The 19,366-nt window shown below is 29.7% G+C and overlaps 4 protein-coding genes across 5 annotated transcripts; 3 read left to right on the top strand and 1 right to left on the bottom strand.

Moving 5' to 3' along the window:
• The first annotated feature begins 1,517 nt into the window (after window positions 1–1,517).
• LOC128393078 (long-chain fatty acid transport protein 4-like) lies at window positions 1,518–9,212 on the top strand. Its single transcript, XM_053353202.1, has 5 exons — window positions 1,518–2,787; window positions 3,283–3,447; window positions 4,258–4,529; window positions 4,935–5,127; window positions 7,277–9,212. The coding sequence occupies exons 1-5, from the start codon at window positions 2,232–2,234 to the stop codon at window positions 8,026–8,028; spliced, it is 1,938 nt and encodes a 645-aa protein (XP_053209177.1). The 5' UTR covers window positions 1,518–2,231; the 3' UTR covers window positions 8,029–9,212.
• Window positions 9,213–10,828: 1,616 nt separating this feature from the next.
• On the top strand, window positions 10,829–14,739 carry LOC128393339 (toll-like receptor 6). The gene is made up of 2 exons (XM_053353510.1): window positions 10,829–11,262; window positions 12,514–14,739. Exons 1-2 carry the CDS (start codon window positions 11,082–11,084, stop codon window positions 14,526–14,528), a joined length of 2,196 nt encoding a protein of 731 aa, XP_053209485.1. The 5' UTR covers window positions 10,829–11,081; the 3' UTR covers window positions 14,529–14,739.
• Window positions 14,740–14,889: 150 nt separating this feature from the next.
• Window positions 14,890–16,227, bottom strand: LOC128393342 (uncharacterized). Of its 2 annotated transcripts, XM_053353512.1 has the most exons (3): window positions 15,683–16,227; window positions 15,491–15,598; window positions 14,890–15,394 (listed from the first exon to the last, which is right to left on the bottom strand). In XM_053353512.1, exons 1-3 carry the CDS (start codon window positions 16,225–16,227, stop codon window positions 15,256–15,258), a joined length of 792 nt encoding a protein of 263 aa, XP_053209487.1. In that variant the 3' UTR covers window positions 14,890–15,255. The 2 variants fall into 2 exon arrangements, with proteins under 2 accessions (XP_053209487.1, XP_053209488.1); XM_053353513.1 differs by lacking the exon at window positions 15,491–15,598.
• Window positions 16,228–18,533: 2,306 nt separating this feature from the next.
• On the top strand, window positions 18,534–19,359 carry LOC128393344 (cytochrome b-c1 complex subunit 7-like). Its single transcript, XM_053353515.1, has 2 exons — window positions 18,534–18,691; window positions 18,790–19,359. The coding sequence occupies exons 1-2, from the start codon at window positions 18,661–18,663 to the stop codon at window positions 19,131–19,133; spliced, it is 375 nt and encodes a 124-aa protein (XP_053209490.1). The 5' UTR covers window positions 18,534–18,660; the 3' UTR covers window positions 19,134–19,359.
• Window positions 19,360–19,366: the final 7 nt, after the last annotated feature.

Raw genomic sequence — 19,366 nt, 5'->3', positions numbered from 1 at the left:
CAGTAATTCAAATGATTAAGTAACAATTTTGTTATTTGAAATTAATTGAAAAGTAATCAAATCAATAACTGTGATTAAAAATTGACATTTTCAAACAAGTTGATTAACAATTAGTGTTAACAATTACCTTAATTGACTTAATACACGCAATTGATTATAATCAATCAATAGCGTGTCAATCAGGTTTAAATCTGTTAATTGTAATAATTATCAGCATAATTATTGAATTGTTAGTTAATCAATTGTCTTGTTTTGAGATATTAATAGTAAACAAAATGGATTGAGTTGTTAAATTGTTTTAATTGTTGCTGATTGTCAGATTAATTTGAATATTTATTAGCATGTTCATCATTTGGTATTGATGATTAATTTTAATTCAGTTTATTTGGTTGATTAAATCAAATTCATTCAACTAATAGAGTTGAAGGTTAATTTTCCCGTAAACAAAATGGATTAACGGTTAATTTAGTTGTTAATTGTTGAATGGAATCAATTAATTAACAATATTAACTCTTCAATACAAGTTTCTCTGTTGATTTGATTATCATTTAAGGTTCCAAATGATTAGCTTTAATCATAATTAGTATCGATTGGGATGATAATAAATGTGAGGTAGAAAATGTTGCAACAAATCATCAAACTGCCTGAGGGCAAATGATTCAACCAGTTTTCCAGAATTTTGGGATTGAGAGGCAATGACTTTGATCAGCGTAAAGTTTACAATTAAGTGTAATTATAATTTTCTTCAAGATTTTCCACTTGATTTGATTGCTTTCGTTTTGCAAACTTAAATCACTCACCAAGTATCTTAATCAGTGAAGATGAGGTTTGGTGACTTTGAGAATGAGAGAAACAATTTCCAATTCTGATTGAATATAAAACTCAGAGATAAACAAACAATCAGGCAAAGGGAAAGGGAAAAGGTAATCAACTAATTTAGTTAATCAAATTTGTCTCAACCTTTAGAGGTCAATTCATGAGAGACATTGATTGTTATCCTTGGTCAGTAACATTGTTTGGGATTTCCCATTTGACTTTTAATTACATTCCAATGGAAAATTATCTCATCATGTAATCAACTTAAATCGCTCCAAGACATTTACAATTTACCATTGGAAACAAAGTCTAGTTAAACTGGAAATTTCTTGTTAATTGATTTACTTAATTGTTCACCATCATTACGTTTACCCATTGACACTGGAATTCTCACTTTTTTTCCCTTTCATTCCCAATGAAAGTCAATTGTAGTAATAGAGAAAAATTTCCACCACAAATTGGATTCCATTAAATTTAATAGAAAATAATTCACATTAAATTGTACAATTAAAATCGATCGATAATCAAATTAAAGGTAAATTTTAATTTTCGATTTTTTTTTCGGCTTCTCACCAGATGGCGCTTAGAATTTAGGTGGCTCCATCTGTGGGCGAATTTGGGAAAAGGGGAGTTTCCTTTTTGTTGGTTGAAAGTAAAAAGTGAATTTGATTTTTGTTTAGTTGGTTTAATTATCTCTTGATTGTGTTATTTTATTTATTAATTGTTACAAGTCAATTATGATTACCTGTGAATGGTGTAAACAAATGATTAGTTGATTGTGTTTAATTTCTTTTTTTGCTTTATCATTTTTTAGTTATTCTCTTTTTCTCTTGAATGTTTTATAAATGGAAACATTTTTCACTCTCAACATCAACACATGAGAATTTTTCTTCATTGAGAAAATTAGTGTTTCTTTTATAATCTCTGTTTTGTGTTACTAATTATTTTAATTGTTTCTCTGTTTAAACATCAAATACCAATAACAATCATCTATATTCTACTTTAAGACTATTGATAATCAATTTGGAAATAATTACCTGGTTTCATGGTCTTTTCATAGTTGTACAGTCAAATTTGTTTACTTGGGATTAATTTTCCAACAAAAAAAATTCTATTCTTTTCTCCGGTGTCTCTTGTAATCTTTGGAGAAGAAAAATTCTTTCTGGATCATTGAAAAGCATCTGTTTCATATTCTTTTCTTCGATTATTGTCTCAATTTGTTTCATTTTCTGAGTTAATTAAGGGTTTTGTCTCTCCAACTCATTTTGTATCATCAAAATCATCATTGTCATTTTCCATCAGCAACATTTTATCACCAACACCTTCTCATCCTTGTTCATTCATTGTTGATATTTTTTTATTATTCTCTTCTCGTTTTTACTGTTATCTCATCATCTCATATACACACAATCACCATGTACGCTAAAATCAATAATCTAAAAGTCATCTTTCTAGTGGCATGTTCCATAGGTGTTTTTATTGGTCTTTGGAAGACACTTTTCTTCCTAATGGCTCTTTACATTATCAGCGGTGGTCGGAATTTTCTTAAAATCATCATCAACACCGCTTCTCGTGATTTGAAAAGTCTTTACCGTTTAATTAAGACCAAAGTTGCTCTTTACCTGATTAAGAAAAACAATTCCACGATACCTCAATTGTTCCTACAAACGGTTAAAAGACATCCTAATCGACCTGCAATCCTGTTTGAAGATCAAGTGTGGACCTTCAAAGATCTTGACAATTATTCAAATAAAGTGGCCAACACTTTCCTTGATTTAGGTTATCAACCAGGTCAAGAGGTTGCCCTTTTCATGGATTCACGTCCAGAATTCATAGCCCTTTGGTTGGGATTATCTAAAGCAGGAATAATTACCGCTCTGATTAATGCCAATCTCCGTCTGGACACCTTAGTCCATTCCATTACTGTTGTCAAATGTAGAGCTGTCATTTTTACACCTGAACTCTCAAAAGGTAAGATGATCATGATGATATATGAAAATGATGAAGAGGGAAAAAGAAAAAGAAAAAGAAAAACTGAAAAAAAGCCTCGGGCTTATCAATTTTTTCAATTTCTCTCTTTTTTCCTCTTTCGCCTTTTTAAAATTCTTTTAATTTCACCCACAAGTCTTCAAGCTTGTGAAATAATAACAACAATCAGGTATTATAATCATGCCATTAATGAGAGAAAGATAGAAAGACATAAAAAGTTCGATTTTAACAAAGATAAGACTAATTATCAACTCAACTTGTGTTGTTATTATTTGTCCGGTTGACTTGATTTAAATGCAACTCTTTTCTCTCAGTGCTTACCTCAACCTTCATCTCGCTTCGTTAGGTACAATTGATAAAATGTTAAATTGTCAATTCGTGTATTTTGTTTCTTACTAAATTACTCTCTCTCTCTCTCTCTCTCTCTCTCTAAAGAATTACTACTAATACAATCTCTTTCTCTCTCAATTTTTACAGCAATCGAAGAAATCGCACCAACCTTGGATAAGAATCGAGAGGGAATGCAATACCTATGCCTAGGAAAATTTGATTCCAAAATTATCTCAGCGAAACCTTTACATAATCTAATAGAAGAAAGTTCACTTTCACTTCCATCAACTGTTTGGAAAGGAAATTTCAATGGTAATTTATTCTATCAATTGAATCAAAAATCAGCAATAACAATTTCGTCAAGTTGATAATGACATGGGAATAGAAAAGTTAATTGGTAAAAGAGTAAAAAAAAGATAGAGATGAATCAGCTGAATCAGCTGAATAATAATAATCTCTATCTGTCTCTTTCGCACATCAACAAAAACTTGAAACATCAATTGTGATAAAATAATCAAGCCAATTAGTGATGATAATGATTAATATTTTCATTGATTATTACACGAGCTTGTTTCAAATTAGCTGTTAACATATGAGTTATTGAAAAGTAAACAAATCATGTTGATGTATCATTATTATTATTACATCGTTATACTAGTACATTTATTTACAAAATGATTACTTTAATTCATTTATTCATTCATTCAGTATTAATGTTTTATTCTTGCTCTTATCGATTAGATTTGAACATTATTATTAAGTGAGCAAAGTAAAAGGGAGGTAATTGTTTGACAAGAAAAATTACATATCTTCAAAGTCCATAATTGTTACTGAATTGAACACGCAAATTGTTGTTATCATCTTAATTTTAATTCATCATTAAGCATTTTAAATGATTCTAAGCCACTAGATTAATCTAATCTTTCCTACTATTTACCAAAATCTCTTTATTTGTTCAATATCAATTTGCTAAATGATCATCACCATATGACGAAGACGAAGAAAAGAAATCAATAATTCTTGAAATCATTTAACTAATTTACATTGTAATGTGAATTTCTAACTTTTTTTCTCTTCATGATGATTAATTGATTGTTCTTTTTTCTCTGTCTCTGTGAATAGATCGTTTATTTTACATTTATACCTCTGGAACAACTGGATTACCCAAAGCTGCTATAATCAAACATATTCGTTACTATTGGATGGGAGCTGCTCTACGAAATCTAATTGGATTCCGTCCAAATGAAGTTATTTACAATTGTCTTCCGCTTTATCACTTAGCTGGTGGCTCCTTAGGAACCTGTCAATGTTTAATTTTTGGCGATACCATTGCCCTTAGAGCTAAATTTTCAGCCTCTAAGTTTTGGACTGATTGTATAAAATACAAATGCACGGTGAGTGTCTTCATACTTAATGAACCATCATCATGATGATCATCATTATCATCATTCTATGTGTGCGTGTATCTAAAAAAGGGAAACCTGAAAAGGCGGGATAGAGAGAGAGAGAGAGAGGCATGAATAAGATGAAGAAGGAGAGTTACAACTAGTATTAAAACTGTAAAAGTGAAAGTTAAAAAAGGTTATGATGATAATGATGATTATGACGATGGTCATGATGATAATTCAGTCTGAATATTTCCTTGTTTAACATGGTGATTTCAACATGTTAACGAACCACGGAAACTTGATTGCTTTTCAGTAATCATTTCTTTTCTTGATAATAACTGACTCCATCAATCAATCATGTACAATGTATCTAATAGTTTACTGACTAAATTATAATCACTTTTACTTCAGGCTGCACAATATATTGGTGAAATTTGTCGATATCTTCTTGCCCAAAATCCAAAGCCAACTGATTCTCAGCACAATGTAACTCTTATGTTTGGTAATGGATTAAGACCCAAAATTTGGTCACAATTTGCTAAACGATTTAATGTCAATCGAATCGGTGAATTTTATGGTTCTACCGAAGGAAATGCCAACGTCAGTAAGTACAATTATCACATTAATTAGATCTCATTTGATCATGTTTTGTGTGTAAGGTAATGTTGTTAACTTTTTCTAGTTAATCGGATAAACAACGATCTTTATAGCAAATACTTACCAATGATTACGTGTTGTTAGATTTTACATGTTAAATTAATTTTCTGATTATCAGGTTTATTTAATTGATCAACATCCAGTAAATCAAGTTCGACTAATTCTTGCTTATTTCTCTATTATTTATCTCTTATTTCTTATATTTTAATTTTACATTCTTATTCAAAGAAACAACTATTAACTTATTATTATAATAGAAATCGAAAACAATAGAAAAAATTATTTGATTAATCAAATAGTTCAAGTAAACACATCAATTTAGAGACTTGAGGTAATAATTACAGGCAGAAAAGTAAATGTGAACAAAGAGTAAACTTCGTAACCAGCTAACAAAATAGTAAACAATTTAAAAGTTTCAATCAATTACAATAACAATTAACTTTAACTTCGAGTTAAGTGGTGGACAGAGAGGAGATTTTTTTGTTGAAAGGATCAAGAGAGAGAGAGAGAGAGAGAGAAAGATGTTTAAAAATGAAAGAAGGAAAAAAATAAAAAAGTTATGATGATGAATTGAAAACAATCATTTAAAAGGTTACCAATTGACCACTGAGAGAGAGAGAGAGAGAGAAAGTGAAAGTGTAAATAGTGAAGGTGATGTTTGACTTTTTCCCTCTCGCCATTAACACGTACACTTTTAATGCGAACTCACCTAAACACGAGTATCATTTCACAACAATCTTTCTTAATTCATCCTTAACCTTTCCTCAGGCCATTTATTTTATCGCTCTCTCTCTCTCTCTCTCTCTCTCTCTCTCTCTCTCTCTTGATGTTATTTTTCTTCAATGATTATCAACATAAGAACCAACAGTCTCTAATATAAATTCATGATATTTAATTTCAAGATCAGCGATCAGATCAGATCGGTCATTAAGCTTTTCAGCTCTGGTTCAGGTTAAACCCTCAGGCTTTTCAGTTATTTTACTCATATAAACACAACAATAATAATACAATCAATGGGCTATAGTTACCTTTTTCTTGATTAACTTTTACTGGTCATCTGAATATTGATTATTAGATTTTTTTCTTGACCGTTCAAAGTTTTTTTTTTCAATTTATCTTTCACATATAAACAACAATTAATTTCTTTCTTCTTGATTTCATCATTAATGAACTTTAACACTCGACTATTAATACAGTTAAATCAATCTTAATTTCTGATGACCTTTCACATGTTTAATCTCAGTTTAATTTAAATTTAAATTTAATTTTCACAACAACAATTTAGGTCAATCTACAGGGCAGCAAATTGTAACTTACAATTTAAGTAAGAAGCTTTTCTCCCAATCAAATTAACTAAATAATTCAATTAGGAAAGATAATGAAAAATTTTCTACTCATTTGAAAAACTTTATTATTATATTTTATTATTCAGTTAATTGTTGAGAAAAAAAGTTAATTTTCAACACTGTTTCGATAATTCAAATAATCTTAAAAGGAACTTAATAATCTTTAACAATCAATCAACAATTTAAATAATTTTGTTCTTTCAATTAATTAATAGTATTGTAAAAACCGGTTGACCACAAACAGTGTTTATTATTATCTTCATTGTCATCACGATATTGACTTTCCTCTTAAATCATCATCCTAAATTGTTAATATACTTAATTGCTGGACAAATTGTTACCTTGATTAGTGTGTGTCATTGATTTTTAAGAAAAATTAATTTCCCAATGATTTTTACATGTTAACACTATTGTCTTTGTCCTTGCCTGAAACCAATAACAACAGATTGAAAAATGAGCAATTAAATTTGATGATTAAATTGATTGTGAATCAATTTTGTTTCTCATTCATATTAATTAAATTGTAAATTTTGTTTCAATGATTTTAAAGCACATTAGTTAACAAAATCACTCAATTTACAATTCTAGTAATGCTTTTGGACATTTAATCGAGTTGATCAGTTGATAATACAATCTGATCAATTATTTATTTCACAATTTAATTACATTTGACATTGAATGTTTTCATTGATTTCAAAGTGATTGATGATTAATTTAATTTTTTTTTCTTTTTCTTTTTCAATCTTTCAGTCAATGTCGATAATCAGGAAGGTTCCTGTGGATTCATCTCACGAATATTACCTGGAATTTATCCTGTGGCCCTGATTAAAATCGATGAGAGTACAAATGAACCTGTAAGAGATGCCAATGGTTTATGTGTCCTTTGTCAAGGTGGTGAATGTGGTGAATTTGTTGGAAAAATAATAGAATCTGATCCCTCCAGGGCATTTGATGGTTACGTTGATTCTGAAGCATCAAAAAAGAAAATAGTTCATGATGTTTTCCGTAAAGGAGATTCAGCCTTTCTCTCTGGTGATCTTCTTTATATGGATATCAATGGTTATTTATACTTTAAAGATCGTACCGGTGACACTTTCCGTTGGAAGGGTGAAAATGTATCTACTTCAGAGGTGGAATCTGTTATATCAAATATATTAGAGTTAACTGATTGTGTTGTCTATGGTGTTGATATTCCCGGTTGTGAAGGTAAAGCTGGAATGGTTGTTATCCATGGTAACGATAATCAACTTGATCTTGATGATACCCTACATAAGATGCACAAAGTTTTACCCTCTTTCTCAATTCCCGTGATGGTCAGAATCGCCTCTCAAATGGAAACCACGGGAACTCACAAATTGACCAAAACAAAATTTTCCAAAGAAGGTTATAATCCTCAGATTGTTAAAGATCCACTTTACGTTCTGGATTCATCTCAAGATAAATACATTCGTATAGATGAAAATGTTTACAATGACATATTAACATCTAAATTGAGACTTTAATCATCATCATCATCATCATCATTATCATCGTCATTATCCCAATCACCAAAAAGCAACAACAACAACAACAATTTAGCCTTAAAACCCTTGAAAACGCTTGAAGAAAGTTAAATGATGAAATGGATGTTTATACCAAGGAAACTTTTATATTTAAGGAACAACGAACAAGCCCCGGAAAAGCCTAATCATTCAAGAATAATAATCAATTGTTATTAATAGAGGAAAAGAATTTATGGAAAATTATTCATTAAGAAAGAAAAACATTTTTTATATTATCTTTAATTGTAAAAATGAAACAATTGATTGTCTCTTCTCCCTTTCTCTTTGTCATACAAAGATGAGACAATCAAAAGATGAAAATTATATAAGATTGTTGATTTAACTCATTTAATTGTGTACACAAAGCACCTTAGGTGTTTTGATTACAGCTGATATATATCGAGCTATGCTTCCCATCATCATCACCATCATCACCATCTTCATCTTCATCTTCATCTTCATCTTCATCTTCATCTTCATCTCCATCAAAGATTATAATCAATCAATCAATTTTCATCTTCTATTCACATGGGAAAACAAATAAACATGATGACCAAGTCCACGAGTTTCTTTCTCTGTCTTTTTCTTTTGTCTGTGATAGTTTAAGATTAATCATTTTGAACCAACTAATTTGATGATTAACGAATTTTTTAATGTAATTAACGAAGAAAATTTCAAAAGAATCAAGAGACTGGACATTGGACATTTCGAAAATGTGGTTCATGATGAGAACCTTTCATTTCTATGGTAAAACAATCTCATCACCGGAATTTCATCATTTTTCAAATTTCCATCTAATCATCAAACTGTTGTTTCAGATCATCGTTAATCACTAATATTTTGTTACAATTAACCAACAATCAAATACGCATCAGACTCATTAGTGATTCATTACCAGATTATAACCCTTTTCATTTCAATTTGTTTTTCTGATGCAATTTTATCAACTTTTTTTTTCAATCCATTGGTGAATGTATCATCATAATCAAAGACATTATCATAATTTGATTGTCATCATTATCAACAATTAACCCGCGTGGTCCATGTTCCTGGAATAAGCAGCAACAACAATTAACAATCAAAGAGAAATTTGAATATTTATTTACCAATGAAATTTACAATTAACACTTTTGTTTTTGTCTCAATCAATTGGATCAATGGTGAAAATTATATTGTCACAAATGTGAAGGAGAAACAATTATGTAAATTAATTGTAATTATAATTAACTCAGGAGATGTTAATCTTATCTAAGGAAGGGAAAAAGGATCAGTAAAGAATGACAACAATTTAGTTTAATTAGATTCTTAATCTGGTTTCTTATTGTAATCAAGATGCTGTTTGATTTAATTGTTGAAACAAAAAGGATAAGATTGAAAATGTTTATGATATTTATGAATAAATGATGAAATTCATTCATGATTTGGATTAATTGTTGAGGATCAACTCTCTCACTCTCTCCCTTTGTGCCGTCATCATCATCTCATCATTATCACCTTAATCATCATATTGTAAATGATTTAATCTTTCATTGATTAACTTTGATAATTATCAACCTAATGAAAATATGAAACAAAACCAAATTGTCTCATTCATTTTCACAATCTATTAATTGTTTTATTATTTTTTAATTGTCCGATTCAATTGTAACTCTAATTTGAGGTTTAATTTTCTGCTCATTTGTATTATTATCATCATCTTAAATCTCTCAACAATTAACACTGAAACAATTAAGTTATTGATTAAAAATTTCTATTATTATTTCTCACAATTAAAATGGTAAAACTCAATTTGATTGAATTATTACAAATCAGTAACTCATTTTGAATCAGGTTACAAAAGTTAATCATGATTAATTTACAATTAATTTTCCTTTTACAACAAATTAAACCACAACAATTGAAACTGATTAACAGCAACAATTAAACATATTAATACAAATATCAAAGTACAAAAGATCAAAATAAAGAGCAATTAATTATATTGATTGAATTAACTCTTGTAATTTACTACATCAACTAATCAGTTAATTATGATCAATACATCGTATTTATATCAATACATCTGATTAGAATGAAATTTAATTTTAATCAATTAGATCATCATTGAGTAATAACCAATTAAATAGAAAGATGAAAAAAAGTTTTGCAAGAAAACACGAAACACTGATTTGATTTGATTTGATTTAGTTCATTCTGTTCCAGGCAATTTAACTTGATTAGAGATTGAGAAAATTTCAATTGATTAACCGTTAACAGTTAACTGTTAATAGTTAACCAGTTATTATTATTACTAATCAATAAATAAACAGTAAACTAGTTTTGCTCTTTACCTTTTTTTATATCATCGCAATTAACAAATCAAATCCTATGAGAAGAGGTCAGAAGCCAGGCTGATTACGATGATTAAGTTAATTACGATGCCGATTAAGATGATTAAGTTGAATGACAATCAAGGCCAGTGCTGATTAGTTGATAATTTAGTTAAAAAAAACATCATCAAAATGATTAGCAGATGAAGTTGATTAAAGGTAAAAGATGATCTTGTTGATGGTTAAATACAAGGATGAGGATAAAGATGATGAAGATGAAGATGAGGATGAAGATGAAGATGAAGATGAGGATGAGGATGAGGATGAAGATGATCAAGTTTATCCAGTTTGTAACTTCCCTGAATTCATCTTCATTTTATCTTCATCATCTCATTTTTTTATTCTGGTTACTTTTTTATTCAACATTTTCAAGGATAATATTTTTTTCTGAGTCTCACTTAACTTATTGGAAATTAATTGTTCACAATTTGTTTAATTTTGGTTGATTAACCATTATCATCACTACTTAAGTAATCAATGTCAACAACAATTAATTTGGATTAAGTTGTTCTAGTGGTTTACTAATTAACCATAACCAGGAATTAGGAAATTTAATTTTTCTTTTTCTCAATCAAAAAGTTATCAAAATCTATTTGTTGTTACCCTCCGTTGACCTCCGTGTGATTGTGTGTTGACCGTAGAGTCATGGTCAACCTGATTAACTATCAATTACCCTTTTTGTTAATTATACTTTTCATTGGTGTTTTATTGATCTCTCTTAATCCAGTTAATTGTATTATCTCACAAACAGGATGTGAATGTCAAAATAAATTAGGAACAATTAGATTTACATGTAATGGAATCAATGTAAATGGATCAGCTTCAGGTAAGTTAATCTCTAATCCTGACTAATTAATATCATCTCTCTCTCTCTCAATCTTTAATTGTGATCATCACATTAACAAAGAATAGGATTAAGTTTAATTGTCCATCCAAATGTTTGTAAATTGTTGTTGTTGTTGTTGTTGTTTCAATTAATTTCATTATCTAATTCAAGGTTCACTTGTATGTTTAAATTGTTTCATTTTCTTACAATTTGTTGGATTGGGATAATCTTATTGATAATTAGTAATTAGTTTTAATCGCCTTGGGCTTTAATCTTGTCAATCATTATAATAATGTTCATAATCAAGGTCGATTTAGTTAATCACTGATAAATGTTAGTCGAGATTAAATTAAATCATCTTTGTTGTTTTGACCTTTTTTTTTTACCAATTAACTTACTATCCATACACTCAGATTAATTAACTATCAACTGTCTAATTGTGATTGACTTTAATGATGAGTATTCAGAAGCAAAATTGAAGGTTAATTGTGAAAAAAGTTTCAGGTACAATTAATAAGTTGAAGGTTAAACTAAATCCTCCAATTAAATGATTTACCTGAAAGATTATAACGATTAACCTAAACAAAGGTAAAATAAATTAATCTAATTACCTTTAGATTATTTTTACTACAATCAAATCAATTGACCATATAAACCAAATTAATTGGAAACAATTTCAGATAATACAATAAACTTTTGCTCTAAATTGTTAACCAATCAGTAATTAAGCTCTTTGTCTCATTAAAGATTAACTCAAAATTAATCCAAGGTGTTAATTAACTGTTCATTCATTCACGTTAGTTAATCAGTCTGTTGATTTGTCAATTGTAATTGTCAATGAAATGAAACGATAGAGGGAGATAGAGGTAACAATTGTATTCGTAGATGATTAAATTGATTGTTTGATGAGTTAATAGTGAATTAAGTTAATCATTCTGAGCGAAATGATTTAATTACTTGACCCCAACGATGTCGATATTAAATAGAAGCAAAAAAGTGTCTTTTTTTCCTGATTCAACCCGAATTTCTTGTTTCTTGTTCATCCATCTTTAAGATGATTTGATTACATGAAGAATCTCATCCTCCATCTTTACCTCTTCTCTTTCATGATGATCTTCATCTTCTTCAACCTCATCATCATCTTTCTCTCTCTTCTCTTTCTCTTTTATCCCTTAACCATTTAACCCCATTCAATTGTTATTATCTTTGAGAAATTAATAAATTGAATTGAATTTTATCTCTTATATTCAGGTTATAATTTTATTGACCGTTATTGTGCTGAAAAGGCTTCAAGTTATGTGCCCAAGAAGCTTGAGATGGCCTTTCATGGCGGCTCCATGTTGACCATGAAAGATGACACTTTCCAACGTATTCCTAACCTTTCAGCGGTCAAGATTGCCTTTACTGACCTTTCCAATATTACCTGTAACCTTTTCTCAAATTTAAGGCAACTTGAAACTCTTGAACTTTGGTACGATCAGATTAACTTTATCTGTGAAACCTCATTCCGTGATTTGGCAAATATCAAGACGATCACTTTGTCCGGTAATAAATTACACAATATACCTTCGGGTTTATTTCGAGAGCTTAAAAATTTAACTATTCTTGACCTGGATGCCAATGATATCGATTCAATTTCCCCTGAAACCTTCATTGGACTCGCTAATTTAAATATTCTCAATCTAAAGAAAAATAATCTCTCCGATATCGCTTGTTATGCTTTCAATGAACTTCGAGGACTTCAAGAGTTATCTCTTGGTTCAAATAGGATTACAACCGTTTGTGATAATGGTTTCGATGGACTATTGACCATCCAGTCTATCGATATGTCCGATAACAATATCTCATCAGTTCCAGATCGATGTTTACAATCGGTTATTTCACTTAAAGCTTTGAACCTTTCGAAAAATAAACTCAAACGGATTCCCTCTCGAGCTTTCGATAAGTTGACCAACCTTAAATATCTCAATCTACTTGAGAATCGTATTGAATATATCGACAATGAAGCTTTCGCTGGATTAATCAACCTCGAAGGATTATATTTAAATGAGAACAATTTAGAGTTAATTGTTCGTAAAACTTTCACTGGACTTGATAATCTCAAGACTCTTGATCTTGTCGCCAATAAGATTCGTGACATTGAACTGATGGGCTTAAGTGATCTGATTGAGCTTCGAAATCTTGATCTATCTCGTAACACAATTCACAAGCTAAAAAAGGATATGTTTTTTGGCCTACAAAAGTTGGAATCGCTTGATTTAAGTTATAACAAGATCGACAGTATCGAGGTGGATGTTTTTGAACCATTTGATAGTTTACGATCATTGGCCTTGGGTAATAATAAATTAGCCCGACTTGATGCTGACCTTTTAAAGGGACTGAAAGCTTTGAAAACTCTTGACCTGAATGGTAACGAGATCGCCAACATATCACCAAACGCTTTCACCGGCCTACCCGAACTAAGTTCACTTGACCTTTATAATAATAAGATCAGTACACTTAACGGTAACATCTTCATCCCATTGTCCAATTTAGCTGAGCTTAAATTAGGTGTTAATTCAATATCCAAGGTTGACCCGTTCACTTTTAAAGGACTTAAAAACCTACGAACAATTGACCTGAGACTTAATTCAATCAATGTGATCGCTGAACGAGCGTTTAAAGATCTTCGCAATTTAACCAACCTCGATCTTGGACATAATTACATCTACACTTTGTCCAGTCAAACTTTTGTCGGACTTTCTAACCTTAAGATACTCAACCTTTTCCAAAATAAGTTGACCTTTATACCGAAAAACGTTTTCTCCGACCTGGTCTCACTTCAGCGTTTGTACCTTCACAATAACGCAATCATGCAAGTGCAAGATAATTGTTTCGCTAATTTAGCCAACCTTCAATTACTCAACATGAGACTTAATCAACTTGGTTATATCACTCGAGGAACCTTTTTCATTGAGGAGCGAAACAACACCAATCCAGTGGTAATTAATTTGCGAAACAATAAAATGAAAGCAGATCAAATTCGTTCGGACGCTTTTCTCAAGCCCAAATCTCGAAAGGTCCGATTGGAACTTCAACAAAATCAAATGACCTACGTTCCCGAAGATCCGTTCAGACTTTTCCTCGCCATGGGCAATACTCTCCATCTAATGGACACACTAACACCGAACTCAAATCCAATCGAATGCGAATCCAAATCAAATAAATGGTGGTTACATGATCGAGAAAACAATCCAAGAGCTTATCAAGATTTCGGCTGCAAATGATTAACTTTAATTGTCTCATAACTTTGTTTACAATTTGTGCCCTTTTAATTATCCCTCCAATCATATATACCGATCATTAATCATCTTAACTGTACTTTCCACCGATTTAATTTAGTTAATTCACCTTAATTGTTGCGTTGTTTTTATATACATAATTTAATAGTTTGAAAAGTTTTTCAATCACAGAAAACAATTTATTTATATTATCAAACTTTTGACAATTTAACTTATTAATTTAATTTTTTTTGTTAGTCAATTGATTTTAATTTATTATTATTGAGATTTGATTTTAAATGTTCAACAATTAACTTTGTTTTGTTTTTTATTTCATGTATTATGATTGACTTGATTATACTTTTGGTTAATTGTAATGATTAACAATTTGATTAATACAAATTAATTCAATTCACTGGATTTGTTTATTTTGTTTGTTTGTTTGTTACCAAATGATTTAGTTAATCAAACAATCAACTGGAAAAAATTATTCACAAGGAAATAAATTGTTTTCCTATTTGATTTAAATTACAGTTTAAAATTAAATTAAATTCAAAATTTCTCATCGATTTAAATTACAATTAAAAGTCACAATTATGTTATTATGATTGATTGTCTTTGATTGTTTCAATATTTTAATAGAAGGAAAAAATTGAATCTGCTTGTTGATTAACTTTTTAAATGTTGAAGTTTAATCATTGGCAGTTAATTGTTGTGCCCTTTGAGAGTTAATTTAGTTACAATTAGAATATTTTTCTTCACAATTACCAGATAATCGTCCAAATTGTTCAGCCTCTCTCAATGGTCCCAATAATTGTTTCTCTTGTTGATTATCATGATCACTTTGATTGTTGACCGTTAATTGAGTAAATCTGAATAAGGAATAAGGAAAATTAAATGAAACAATTATCACTATTAAATACAGAGCTAGTTACTATTTAGCAATTAGTTGATTGTGATTTACAAACCTTGATATATCAATGACGATCGGCTCAATTAAATGATAATCTATTAATTGGGCTCGTGAAATTTGACAAACTAGTTTAGAGAAACAATTAACACCTTCAACTGGATTACTTTTGATTAGATTGAGGTGAAATAAATTCAATTGGTCAATAATCAGTTAATAGTTTGATTGAAAATCGCAATTAAAAACTTACTTTTCATGATTTCTCTTGATTCTTTGTTGGAATGAAAATTTATCTCTTCTATGATTGTAATCATTTCGTTGATTGTTGATGGTTTTATTTGAATTGTTGGTGATTTTTATTGATTGTTGTGGTTGATTATCTTGTAAATTGTTTCCCTCATCATGATAATCATCTTGCTCTTCATAATAAATTGGTATATAAGCTGGATAATTAGATGGAAATTTATATTTACTGTTAACTCTGATACTCTCTGGTTTAAGATGATCAATTGACTTAATTGTGTTCATCCCTGATTGATTTGGCTCCTTGTTAATTGTTTCCTCTGATGGTTGATCACTTTCCTCTCTAATTGTAATAGTCATTGGCAAGTTAATTGTAGCAATTTTTGTCTTATCAAACAATGAAGTTAACGGTATATTAAATTGAAAATTAAATGAGAATTTAGGTTCAACTGAATAAGTTAATTGGTCAAGATTTTCATAATTAATCAAAGGAAATGATTTAATATTAACAATAATTAAACAGAGAATCAAACAATTAACAATTAGAATCATTTTGACTGAAACAATTAGAAACACTAAAGTTTAATTGTTAACAATTCCAATACCAAATCTCATCAGTGACTGAGAAAAAAAATGAAAGCAAAAAATGAGAATCATTTTCTTAATTGTTTCGATAATTAATTGTCCAATAATTTGATGATTAAGCTGAAAAAAAGGTCAACAACTTACCTTTGACCGAAAGAAATTAAATCAAATTAGATGAATAATCAATAAATTATATATGTTAATTGTTAAATCGACAATAACTTTATTGTCAAAGAAAAAGTTTTCCTCAATAGTTGATACATTATATTAATCGGGAAGGAAAAAAAAGGTAAACATGATTAAAGATACTTTTGATTGTAACAATTAAGTTGTTAATTGTTGGCTAATTGTATCGTCTATTGACGTCCTTGTGAGCCAGCTGATGGAGCGCCGGCTGATAAGGTTGCTGAATCACTTGATGCACCACGATTAACGAAATTGTTTAACATATCGGTTATCCCAGAACCGGAACCGGAACCAGTTGAAGATAAAAGTTTGCTCATGGCTTTGGTTGGGAATTCACCTTTCATTAAATCAGCTGAGGTAACCGAGGCAGCTAATTCTTTAAAGAAATCAACGATCTTATTGAGACCAGCTGGTTGCTTATTATCGCCCAAAGCTAGATCAAGTTGACCGACGGTCATTGAGAAAAGTTTTTCTGGAGTTAATTGCTTGATGAATTCTGAATTTCCTAATCCACTCAGAAATCCTTTGCTTCCTGATCCATTGGAATCACTTGTAACCACTGGAGTGTTTGGTCCCGTTGATCCTAAGCTCGAGAGTAAACTTTTTCCTGCTGATCGTTTAAATCGTAGTCTTAATTGTTGAACATGATTGTTACTCTCATCGCCATTGATTAGTTGTTCATTTGATTCGGATGCGAGACTAATATTGATTAGGGTTAAGGTAACACAAGAAAATAAAATTAACTTAATCATTTTAGTGTTGTTGTTGTTAAGAGTAAACAAAACTTTCCAGTAATTTAATTGTTAACTTTGAGATTACGATCAATTGTGATTAGAGTTTAATTGTAGATTTAATTATTATACTAAGTTTTGAGAATTTAAATTTAACTTTTTGTTAATTGTTGCTCATTGAACACGCCTTTTCTGGGTGAACAATTTATTTCCATTTGTGATTAATTTTAATTGTTCATCAAAAGGAATCATAATTAATCATCATTATTAACAATTGACAGTTAATTTTAATATTAATTATTGTTTGATTGGGTTTAGATTATCAAATATATTTTTCTGGTTTAATTTTCCTCTCAATTAGAATCATCATTTTTCATCATCTTTAACATTGTAATTAGTTTGATTGCTAATTACTGAACTAATTTACCATTGAAAGGTAATCATACATTTTTGTAATTACATTTAGTTGATGGTTGATTAATCATAACAATTACACATTTGAAGTGTGATTTAATTAGTAAACCAATCAAGTTGGAGGAAGTTAATTGTTGCTTCTTTTGCTTGTAATAGTTAGTTGTTTACTTTTGAAATTAAATTAAGCAAGAAAACTTAATCAAAATTAGTATTATGATGAAGACTATTCAATTAACTGTTTAATTGAAGAGTTAATTAGTTAATTTTTTATTCGTTTTCTCAGTTGATTCAATTTTACCGCTCGATTTTCTGGTGAGTCTTTGATTCAATTGGATTCAGTTCTTAAATTTTATTGCGATTTATTTTTGATGGAAAATGCTGATTAACCGTTAGTTTAATGGTCTAATCATGATATATTCTCTGATTTAATCAGCCTCTGGCAAAAAATTCCAACAATCGAAGCTAAATTGTGAAAATTTGATCGAAATTAATTGAAAATATCTGATACTCTGTATCTTTACAAATGAGTGATTCTAATTGGGATAACAGTGGATCTTTCAGAACTCTCATGAATTTAGAAGTCACTAGAAGGGAAATAGATGAAAATCATTCACAGAATCGAGAAAAGTTGATTGATAATTAAGTTCGACCTGAGCTTGACCAAAAAGTGTTAATTCTAACTGTTAATTTGGTTGAGAGTTTCGAGAAAGAAAAATTGTTTCAGATTTTACATCAACTCATTTAAATTGATGAAACCCATAGTAATTTTTACTCTGTACATAATCTGTACAATACTAATTACGAATCACCAACTTTTCACCATAAAATGCTCTCTCATTATAATCAGTTAATTGTGATTCTAGTTAAGTTTCTATGGAAACGAAAGTTTGTTAGTTTCGGTTCACTTAGGGAACTTCTCACTCACTAGATGGCGACACTTTTTCTCATTTTATTCTTTTCTCGGTTAACTTTATAGGTGAACCTTTAACAAGGACAAAGTCAAAGGCTTGAGAATTTGTGATTAATTTAATCAATTTAATTGATTGTTGTTTAAATTTAAATTATCAAAATGCGTCTATTTCGGACTCTCCTTTACAAAGGTATTTATTGATTCAATTGTATCTCCATCCACTCACCTCAATTCAATGTGGAAATGTTTTGATTATATTTAATTGAAATGAATCTTTTTCACTTACAGTTACTGGTGAAGACACTTCCAAGAAAACAATTGGGGCTTTGATGTTTAAATTAAACGAATATTGTAAATTTGGTTTGTACCATGATGACGTTTATCCTGATTTAGAACATGAGATGGAAACTCGTGAAGCTGTACGTCGATTACCATCTGAGATTTACCATCAGCGTAATTTTCGTTCAATAAAAGCCTTTCAATTAGATATACAGAAAGAGTATCTTCCCGAAGATCAATGGACAAAATATGAAGATGACCTCAAGAATGGTAGATACCTTCAACCTTATATTGCTGAAGTAAAAGCTGAATTAAAGGAACGTGAAGATTGGGAGAAAGCCCATTTTAAATAAGTTACCTGTATCTAAGAATATTAATTGTTACCAGTTAATCAAACCTACTTTCAGGGAGAGATTGTTTGTTTTGTTGCTAATCAAAGCAACAACAACAAAAAAAAGAAAGTCAAAGATAAACAATTATCTTTAGTGTTATATTTATGAATCAATGGGATGAGTTATAAAAGAAAACAAATGTAATCAATTATAAATGTAGACAATAAACTCTCTTAAATCATCTTAATTAATCT

This window comes from Panonychus citri, unplaced genomic scaffold, assembly GCF_014898815.1.
Source record: "Panonychus citri isolate SS breed McGregor unplaced genomic scaffold, ASM1489881v1 Contig00138, whole genome shotgun sequence".
Classification (NCBI taxonomy): domain Eukaryota; kingdom Metazoa; phylum Arthropoda; class Arachnida; order Trombidiformes; family Tetranychidae; genus Panonychus; species Panonychus citri.
Note: the sequence above shows the minus strand (reverse complement) of the source record. Positions and strands in the feature narration are given on the sequence as shown.